The sequence below is a fragment of the Mandrillus leucophaeus genome, unplaced genomic scaffold (genome assembly GCF_000951045.1).
Source record: "Mandrillus leucophaeus isolate KB7577 unplaced genomic scaffold, Mleu.le_1.0 Scaffold667, whole genome shotgun sequence".
Classification (NCBI taxonomy): Eukaryota; Metazoa; Chordata; class Mammalia; order Primates; family Cercopithecidae; genus Mandrillus; species Mandrillus leucophaeus.
Genome location: NW_012107219.1, coordinates 1,079,034 through 1,090,018, shown reverse-complemented (window position 1 = coordinate 1,090,018; position 10,985 = coordinate 1,079,034). Strand labels below are relative to the sequence as shown.

General features: G+C 46.8%; 1 protein-coding gene across 2 annotated transcripts in view; it reads left to right on the top strand.

Moving 5' to 3' along the window:
* The window catches only part of FAM135B (family with sequence similarity 135, member B), a 299,141-nt gene that overhangs the window by 229,815 nt on the left and 58,341 nt on the right, over positions 1 to 10,985 (top strand). For both annotated transcript variants that reach the window (XM_012001609.1, XM_012001610.1), the window contains exon 9: positions 1,097 to 1,146. In XM_012001609.1, coding sequence (XP_011856999.1) covers positions 1,097 to 1,146 — 50 coding nt within the window. The remainder of the gene's footprint in view (positions 1 to 1,096; positions 1,147 to 10,985) is intronic.

The following is a 10,985-nucleotide window of genomic DNA, read 5'->3' as shown; positions in this document are numbered from 1 at the left end:
GAGCCTTCTTACCATAAGCTTTATCAGCTCTCACATCTTAGACAAATCCTGTACTCAGGCACTACTCTTTGAATCATGCAATCATCGAATTTTTTTCAAGTTCAAATCTTACGCATGCAGGAAAGACATGTACAGAATCACAGGGACTTTATATAGCTCAAATGAAAAAATGGAGATTTTTCAGTAGCTGTTGGATTCCTGATATAACTTTTAATATTATATTTCATTCAAAGGAGCTGAATTTATTTGTTCGTTCACACCCTCATCATATTTTACTGGACGTGTACTCTGTGTCAGATTCTGTGCTAGACACTGAGAATACATAGCCATGAATAGTGTATCAGAAGTTCATTTTGCCTTGTGGAGTTCAGGGACCTGAGTTCAGTGGTGAAGTAGAGAGGTAGCTACTAATTAGGTCATCAGCAAGACCGTAAGTTGCTAAGAGATGGTTTCCACTCACCTAGGCAAGCATGCTTTAATTAAAATCCATGCCAGAGCAGTGTACAAATGACTGACCACAGCATCATGGAACCAGAGGAGAGTTCAAACCTGGTCACAACTGTGACCATGAAAACAAATGGCCAGAGGCCACCTGGTTTCTGTTAATAAGATGGCCACGTTCTTCAGTATCAGAGCCGGTAGGGTTGAGCAGGAGGTTCTCAGGGCTTCTGATATTTTATCTTTAAGATAGAGATTCAAATCCATGTTCCATATATGATGCACAGATGTCTCTCTCTCTCTCTCTCTCTCTCTCTCTGTGTGTGTGTGTGTGTGTGTACCTGCAAAAATAGAAATAAACGTGGAATCTCTCCGGGCCACACAAGTGTTGTATGAATTTGGGACATGCTGCTTCTCATAACTGTGTGCATGGGGTGATATTGGCTTTTATCTAGTACTCAGTTCATGGCTCCAATCAGGTTTATTCTCCTGATAAGCACAATTCCATTAGGCAGTTAGAATAGACAGAAGGTCCTCAGGAATGTGTTGGTCTCTGTGACTTTAATGCCAATGTGAAACTTTTGCTTTTTCATTTAATAGCAACTGCTGCGTTTCACTATGTGTTCATTGAATCATACAGTTTATTTTTTCTTTCTAGAGGCCCTTGCTGTTGAAGAAACACTTTCTCAGCTGTGCTCAGAGCTGCAGGTAATTGGAGAGCTGGCGCTGGGGTCTGAATGAATGGCAGTAGTTTTGCAAGACAAATGCAGTTGCTCGCTTGCTATATAAAACAGAAGTGAAAAGACACCACTTGTGACTTCACTCTAGATACCAAGCTGGAGAAATATTCTTACATTCTGTTACCCTACATCACTGTGTTCTATAAGTATGTGCCTTGTTAGATATTTTGGAAAAACTAAACATGTTCACAGATTTTTGTTTCCCTGAAGCTTAGACTACACATATGTATTTGTCCATTACCCATCCATTGAACAAACATTTGTTGACTAGTAACTCAGTGCTTCTCACTGTGGATGACAGAATCTTGTACCTGTGCACAGATGGCCTCAGACATGGCAGGGATGCTAGATGACATGAAAACAGTGATGACAATGAAAACAGTCACGTGCATTTGCCAAAAAAAACCTCATCAAGCGTGCATTAAGAGTGCATTAAGAGTAAAGGCTGAATAAATATTTGACAAATGCATGCTGCTGCTATTTACTGTCTCTGGAACACTTTTACATCCCCCTTGTGTTGGATATCTGGGTGAGTACTCTTATTTCTATATGAAGAACAGGCAAATTAAGGTTGGAAAGAAGTCTATACTAGGGTGACTAACACAGCTAATTAGTACTAGAAGCAGGACTCAAACTCTCATCCCCAAACCGACATCTCTGTCTGTTAAACCAGTGTTTTTCAACCCTGGCTGTACATTAGAATCATCCTTGGAACTTTAACGATGCATCTTTGCCTGAGCCTGGATGCCCAAACTGGCTGAAATAGAAGATCTAGGATTGGAGTTCGATACTGTGTTTTTATTCAAAGCTCCCCAGATGAATATTAAGTGCAGCCAGGGTTGAGAACCCCTGCTTTAGAGCATGTTAGAAAGTTCATAAAATCCATTCTCACAGTGGATGCAGAGGAGATCCCTGGAGAGGGCGGAATGCGGAGGCAGAGACCGAAGAGGGTGTTGGGAGCTTAGAGCTGGAGGGTCTTCGGGGAGGGGCCATTGGACGGCAGCCTGGGAGAAGGGCTTGGCTTGTAGCAATAACAGGGAAACACATGCCAAGCACTGATTATCCTAAATGCAGCGTCAGCAGACTGTAGGAAGGCAACACAGGAGTCCATTTGGAGAGTGTGTAAGAGCCACTGAGATGAGTCAAAGGCCTAATGTCCACACTTGGGGGCTCATATGCTCCGACTCTGATGCAGTATTGATGATGTGTGTCTGAGTGGGCAGCTGGGTAGACAAGAGGCCCTGGGCTCCAGATGGCTACAGCTCTCATCCTTCCCCGAGCGAGCCTCAATGCACCCACTGCGTTAGGCAGGGACCAGAAGCTTCAAAGCCATGCTGGCCTGGGTTTAAATCCAGGCTCTGAGCTTCTCCTTGGAGCAGCTGTGGGACCTGAGACAATGGGCTCACCCTTTGGGGCCTGGTATTCCTCATCTACATAGTATGTTTGTTCCGAGAGGACCACTGAAGAGCTCAAGCAAGGACCCTCCTAAGGGGTCTGCTCAGGGGTCTGCTCTTCTCTGGTGAAATGGCCTCTCCTTCCAGGGCTGGCTCGGGCTGCCTCAGGCTCCATCCCCTGAGGGCCTGGCCAGAGCCACGTACCTGTGGAGGTGCAACTCAGCATCCCAAGGGGAAACTGCTTTACTCTGTAAATTATCAGAAATTTAGTTTTAGCAATTGAAATAACAAGGAACACAGGAACAGGCAGCTCTCCAATTCAGCTTTTCCATTTCCCATCAGGAGATCAGGCTGAAGAGCTGATTCGTGACTATTTGACTATTTGTCAATACGCCCACTCTCTTTCCTTCTGGGTGTGGCCTGCAGGTTCTCTGTGTTGGTCTCTGTGCCTGTTATGTTCAGGTTTCCAGGAGCTTCTCTTCCCTAGTCCGGGATCACCATAGCACCAGCATCACCGACTTATATTTAATCAGCAGGGATTCTCAGCCTGGCACAGTTCTAAGTGCTTGTCAATAAAATCCCCTTTAATCTTTCTATAGCCCCTGAGATTTCACCATTACCAAAGCACTTGTCCAAAGTCACCTGGTAAGTGGTGGGAGGAATCGGTGCTCACACGCAGCAGGCCTTCTGCTCCAGAGTCCCAGCTAGGTCACCGGACAGGGCCTGCTGCTGCACTGCGGTTGTGAGAGCAGGCAGGGACCACTGCCTGCTTTCTGCTTATATGTCACATGATGGTGTGTGGTGGCTAGTGGGTGGTAGTGATGGGGAATCCTGTATTGCAAAGATCATGCACATCAGAGCCAGGGGGACATGGCTTTGAATTCTCTACCTACTCACTTGTGACTTTAGGCAAGTTGCTTAATCTTCATGAACCTTGATGTTCTTATCCGTAATATGGGGATAAAAATCAATCTGTTTTCACTGATGCAACCACCCAATGGGTTCACTTTACCACTGCCTAGACAGAGCTCTGTTATCAAGACAGGGGAATAGCAATAGAGAAAGAGTAATTCACACAGAGCCAGCTATACAGAAGACCTGAGTTTTATTATTACTCAAATCAGTCTCCCCAGGCATTTGGGGATCTGAGTGTTTAAGAATAATTTGCTGAGTAGGGGCCAGTGAGTCAGGAGTGCTGATTGGTTGGGTTGGGGATGAGTCCAACTGTCCTCTTGCACTGAGTTAGTTCCTGGGTGGGGACCACAAGACCAGATGAGCAAGTTTATCAGTCTGGGTGATGCCAACTGATCCATCAAGTGCAGGGTCTGCAAAATATCTTAGGTTTTACAATAGTGATATTATTCCATAGAAGCAATTTGAGGAGGGTCAGAATCTTGTAGCCTCAAGTTGCATGACTCCTAAACCATAATTTCTAGGTTTTTGCCTTATTTGTTAGTCTTACAAAAGCAGTCTAGTTCACCAGGCAAGAAGGGGGTTTGTTTTGGGAAAGGGCTGCTATCTTTGTTTCAAACTATACGCTAAGTTCCTCCCAAAGTTCGTTTGGCCTATGCCCAGGAATGAACAAGGACAGCTTAGAGGTTAGAATCAAGAAGGAAGTGGTTAGTTCAGGTCTCTTTCACCATCTCAGTTATAATTTTGCAATGGTGGTTTCATTGATGTCTTTTTCTCTTAGCCAATAAGCCTGGCACACTGGCTGGTTGCCTGGCTACATTGTGTGAATTTTCTCATGCAATTGATAAAATAATTCTATAAGATAAGCCATCACATTCTTTTCAGTGGGCGAAGAAACAGGGCTGACTCACACACTGACCAGAGTCACAGTGCTGGCAGAACAGGGTTAGGCTGCTGGTCCCTGTGACGCTGAGCCCTCCCCAGTGTGATGCAAGCCCAGGAGGCAGCATCGGTGCAGGGAATAGAGATGGTGTCCACGAGGTCTGGCCCTGTGCAGTAAATGCAGAAAATGGAAACCATCAGGTCTAGTGCAAGTATTTATCAAATGATGGGAGCTTTGGCTTGTCATTTTTTGTGGTCATAAAGTAGAGTTTGGTGATACTCATGCCTTTGGCAGGGAATATGGTTAAATGTCCAGGTTCCTTTTGTCTTCATGGCAAAAAGGACCAACGTTTTCCTGGGAACAACTGCCATCCATCTTTTAGCCCATGAGAGTTTTAAATTTCACAAACATTTCCCCAACCCCCAGTGCTTCTCAGATCCAGTGCTCTTCAGGTCTCAGCCATGGGGACTCAGTGGTGACCCATTGCTCATGCAGCACATAGCCTAGGGAGGTGATCTTTTCACTCTGGAACTTATACTGCTTAGAAGGGCTCCTGGCACCTAGAAGCTCTGAATAAATGCTAGAATGAGTGGATGAACGGTAGCAAAGGTGAGGAAGTGACTGACCCTGGAGCCACTAATGTCACACCCCTGAGGCTATTGGCCTATCTGCAAAAGGAGCTTGGACTCAGTATGTTCATTTACTGAGCCAATGGACCTGTGTGTGCCATTGTCCTGTGTCATGCATCACCTCAAAAGTAGTGGGTAAAGGCTTCTGCCCAGACTGCAGGGCACAGTCCTGAATCAGTCAGCTGGCTGTCCAGCGTTGGGCAGGCCATAGGAGAATGAAGTGGGGTCACAGGTACACAATGCTCAGAACACAGCTTGGGGCAAAATGCCGCCACGAGTGTCACTGCTGTCCTTGTCATTGTTCATCCTATTCCATGGGCCTGGTGTTGACGAAAAGAGTCAAACTCCATGAAATATTTGAGGAGATTTATTCTGAGCCAAATATGAGTGACCATGGCTCATGACACAGCCCCAGAAGATCCTGAGAACATATGCCCAGGGTGGTCAGGCTATAGCTTGGTTTTATGCATTTTAGGGAGACTTAAGACATCAGTCAATACATGTAAGATCTGCATTGGTTTTGTCCAAAAAGGTGGGGCAACTGAAGGCTGGGGGCGGCGAGGCTTCCAGATCATAGGTAGATTCAAAGATTTTCTGCTTGGCAATTGGTTGAAAGAGGTTATCTAAAGACCTGGAATCAATACAAGGGAGTCTGGGTTAAGATAAGGGTTTGATGAGACCAAGTTCTTATTATGCAGATGAAGGCCTTTGGATAGCAGGCTTCAGAGAGAATAGATGGTAAATGTTTCTTATCAGACTTAAAAAGGTGCCAGACGGTGGGAATTAAACAATGAGATCACTTGGACACAGGAAGGGGAACATCACACACGGGGCCTATTGTGGGGAGGAGTGAGAGTGGGGGATAGCGTTAGGAGACATACCTAATGTAAATGGCGAGTTAATGGGTGCAGCACAGCAACATGGCGCATGTATACATATGTAACAAACCTGCACGTTGTGCACATGTACCCTAGAACTTAAAGTATAATAATAATTTTTAAAAAAGGTGCCAGACTCTTAGTTATTTCTCTCCCACATCAGAAAAACAACAACAACAACAAAAACGTAAAGGGAAGAAGATTCTCTAACAATGTAGATTTTCTCTTAGAGAGGCCGCTTTGCAGGGTCATTCCAAAATATGTTAAATAACTATATTTTAGAGTAAAATACTTCAGTTGCTTTCAGGGTCTGCTGTCTGTTGTGTCGGTATTTTCTTGCTACAAGTAGTCTGTTTTGTCAGTCTTAAGTCCTCTGTTTTAACATTATAATTTGCTGGTCAGCTGTGCCAGAATTCCAAAGGGAGAAAGGTATAATGAGGCATGCCCAGCCAACCATTCCTATCACAGCCTGACTAGTGCTTTAGGTTTGCATTTGAATGCCCCTGACCAAGAGGTGGGGTCCATTCAGTTAGTTTGGGGGCTCAGAATTTTATTTTTGATTTATAGTGGTGAGGGTTGTGGATGTGGCCATCGCAGTTGTAATTGGCTGGAGCTGGCATTGCAGGTGCTAAGAGAATTTACCAAGACAGTCATAGGTAAAGAAAGGCAGATTTATTGAAGTACGAAGGTACGAAGATAAGTTGCAAGGGTATCACAGGCAGCAGAGCAGACCAGGGGCTGTCTGCAAAGAGTCAGAGACTGGAGGGAAGTTTTAAAGGGTCATGCTGGAAGGGTTCCTTGCAGATAAGGTTGTGCTACTGGGGCCATGTGCCGAACAAGGTATTTGGGAAAAGGATGTTGTGCCAGCAGGTTGTCCGTGATCAGCCATGTCTCAAAAAAATTGTTCTCCCGCATCTGGGACCCCTTCCTTGTTGTTGCTTACTTATCTTACCTTATGAGGACTCCACAATGGATACACACACCGTATTGAAGCAGGACACTTTCCCTGACCCCTTTGTAGGCAGGAACTGGAGGTAGGCACTGGAGCTAGCTGGCTGCTTCGGCACCAGCAGGGGCAAACTCCACTCACTCAAACCCATTGAGCTGAACCCCTCACAGGAGGTGAGCAGGTACAGGAGCCAGGGCAAGTGCTTTGGGATGCTCACAGGGGCAAAAGTCCATGTGGGCCTCACAGCAGCATCTAGAGGGGAGTACCCATGACCCCCAAAGTCCCAGAAGGAGTGTTACAGTCAGCGCTCTTTTAGCTTTGCCATGTGCAGATGGCTTAAGTGTGTTAACAGCTCAGTTAACACTTTTTTTTTTTTTTGAGATGGAGTCTTGCTCTGTCGCCCAGGCTGGAGAGCAGTGGTACGATCTCAGCTCACTGCAAGCTCCACCTCCGGGGTTCACGCCATTCTCTTGCCTCAGCCTCCCGAGTAACTGGGACTACAGGTGCCCACCACCACGCCCGGCTAATTTTTGTTAGTACAGACGGGGTTTTACCGTGTTAGCCAGGATGGTCTTGATTTCCTGACCTTGTGATCCACCTGCCTCAGCCTCCCAAAGTGCTGGGATTACAGAAGCGAGCCGCCCTGCCCGGCCCAGCTCAGTTAACACTTTTTCGCTTTTTCGCATGAGGTGGCTGCTTTCCGCCAATGAGGGCAGACAGTCAGTGTGACAGCCCTTTGCATCCACACCTGTGGTACGCAAGCTCTTGTTTGGCATCCGGGAAAACTCAGGTTGAAGTGATTGAAGGATGGTGAATGAATTGAAGGGTGGTGAATGTGGAGGCTTGTATTGCTGATAAAAGTGGCTCTCAGTGGGAAGGGGAGCTGGAAAGGGTGTGGAGCGGGAAGATAATCTTCCCTCAGAGTTTGGCCATCCCCAGCCAGATGCCTCTGTGAAGCAACGCTGTCAAGCCATCCTTCTGAAGTCAAGCTGCTTCTCTCCAGTGTGCAACCGTAGTCTCTGGGGAGGCACCCAGCTGCTTCTCCTCTTCTCCTCTGTTGGCATAGCCTGTGGTTTTTATGGACACAGGAATAGGAGGGGGCTGGCCATGGATGTTTTGAAAAGGCAACATTTGAGCAGGAAAATAGAAATGAATGTTCTTACTTTGGGCCACAGTTCCAGGCCTGAGGGTGGGGCCCTTGCCAGGACCTTTCCTCTTCTGTCCAGAATTTTCCTGTCTTCTGTCCCTATCAATATGTGGTAGAGGGATGCCAGGTTGATGTGTCACTAATTCTACCCAGGACAAGACTGACTCCAGTGGACCTGAGAGAGGAGGCTAAGTTGGAGCCAAGCTTGGAGAGAATACGGAGCCTCTTTTCTGTTTGCACAAAGGCAGTAGATGGAACTTGGAAGCAGCAAGGCATGAGGTGCAAGGCTGTGCTTGTGAACAGTGGGCAGGGCTGCAGGAAGGCAGAGGGCATGGGGTGACTGAGGTTCTGTGGAGAGATCCCAGGCTAATAGTGAACAGGCCTGTGTGCCCCAGGCACCATGGAGCTGAAACACATTCCCAAGTCACAGAGAGCCATGAGGAAGGAGTCTGACAAGTTGTGTAGAGAAAGGTACTACTAGGATTTGTCTGTATCCACAGACACTTTGACACCAAATGCATGGAGGTTTTCCTCACACCAACAACCTTGCCAGCTCTCTGACATAAGCTGGATGTCTAGTGATCCAATTCAAACCCAATCCTGTCTATCTGGGTTCAGCATCAGATCCCACAGGTTAGGGGTGCAGCCCCACAAGACAGGCCTCACTTGAGGTGCAAGTTGTGAGTCCTGGGCCTGCAGTACTTCTGACCAATCAGCTTTACATCAGGGGTTCCCATGATGCCCTCCTCTAGGTTAATAACTTGTTGAATGACTCAGAGAACTCAGGAAGCACTTTTCTTACTGTACCTGTTCTATGACAAAGAATATTGCAAAGAATGCAGATGCATAGCAAGATGAAGAATTTCACGGGGTGAGGTTTGCAAGGAACCCAAGTGCAGGGACCTCTCACCTGTAGAGTTCCTCCCAGCAGGTGAAGGCGTCCTCTCCTGTACACCATCCTCCTGGCATGTGAAGGCGTCCTCACCTGTACACCATCCTCCTGGCAGGTGAAGGCATCCTCACCTGTACACCATCCTCCTAGCAGGTGAAGGCGTCCTCTCCTGTATACCATCCTCCTGGCAGATGAAGGCGTCCTCACCTGTACACCATCCTCCTGGCAGGTGAAGGCGTCCTCTCCTGTACACCATCCTCCTGGCAGGTGAAGGCATCCTCACCTGTACACCATCCTCCTAGCAGGTGAAGGTGTTACTAACCTAGAACCTCTCTAAGACCCGTCCCTTAAAGGTTTTCATGGAGGTTCCCTGACATTAGACACTATTGATTAAATCATTGGCCATTGTTGATTAGCTCAGTCCCCAGCCCCTCTCCTTTCTCCAGAGGTCAGGGGCAGGGCTCAAACTCCCAACTCTCCAATCATGGATTGGTCTTGCTGGCAAACAGTCTCTACCCTAAAGCTATCTAAAGGTCTGTCAAGAGTCACCTCATGAGTACAGGCTCAATTAGCATATGTTCGAAAGGAATTTATGAATAACAAAAGATGTTCCTGTGGCTTCAGAAATGTCAAGGGTTTTATTAATAGAAGCTCTGTGACAGAAACTGTGGAGAGAGATATATATGTATGTGTATTTATGTGGGCTGTAGGCTCTTGGCCCCCTAAAGACCCAGTTTCCCAGTGAGTTACAGAAACTTACACAACACCTTAAGGTTACAGAAAGATGGAGGCTTAGATTCTGGCAAAGCAGGTTATGGGAGGGAGAGAAGAGGCTTGGCCAGCCAAGGTGGCCTTGTTGTGTAGATGAAGTCTCCCTCACAGAGAATAGGTGGTACGTGTTCCTTTTCAGACTTTTAAAGGTGTGGAACTCTCCATCCCTCCTGGATCTTGGGAAAGGCATGGAAAAGGGAGGGGACCTGGCTTCATTAATGGAGATTCTCTGCAGATACGAATTTTCCCCACTTAAGGCAGTTTTGTTAGGTCACTTCTGCCTGGTGGCCAAGCAGCAGCTTTTTCAAAATATGTCAAAGAAATATGTTTGGGGATAAGAAATTTTAATTTCCTTCTATCACAATACCATACAAGGAAAGGCCGTGAATCTTGAGGCAGGAAATGGTGATTAAGGTTAATTGCAGTCACTACAACAATGACAATACCAACATACCCGGCCTAGGGAATGCTGGTTCCCTACCTGTGGTTCACCAGGCTCTATCCTTGCTGCAGCCCTGGGAGTACAAGGAGGGAGGCACTCAAGTATCCCCAATCATTTTACTTTAAGTGGACACAGAGAAATGTGGCTTCCTTAAAGTCCACGAATCACTAAGGGATGGGCCCAGGGCCTGAATGCAAGGCCACCTGCATTCCATTGCAATGCTATCTTGTCTGTTTCCCACAGTGGTTCTGGTGGGAGATTCAGGGGTTAGGATGCAGGCTGCCAATGACTTGATCAAGTATATTTTATGAAAGGTCAACTAGTTGCCTTCCTTTTCTAGGGCAGTGCCCCAAGCTGCAGGGCTACCAGCTCTTGGTTTTGAGTGACTGTGTTGCCACAGGCTTTATTTTATACAAAGCAACTAAATTAGCCAACCACTGCAGGGATGTGGCTGCATGAAGAGGGTGGAAAGGGTGAATGGGTGTGTGTTTCTGCCTACTCCTTGGTTTGCTAAAGATCTGGCCCGGCTGTGGGAGTGGAAGAAACAGCACCCGCTTCCCAAAAATCCCTGCAGAGCAAGCTGAGTCAGCAGCACTGTTTAGAGGTAGAACATCGCCACCTCCTGGTCTCCCCATTCCTGCCAGTGGTGGGGTTGGGAAGGCTGGAAAGTGTTTTGGGTGATTTAAAGCAATTTGAAGACACAGAGTTCTGCAGTAGTGGAGTGATATGGATGACTCTTTACTCTATGCGATTCTTATAAACGTTTACTTAGCATCTACTGTGTGCTGACTACTCGATTATTCACTGGGTATACAAAGGTGGAAGACACCAGGCAGGACTCGCTTGCAGCTCAATGAGAGATAGTGTTCACAGATAAGGTGGACACTGCTGATGTGGTCAGTATTGGAAC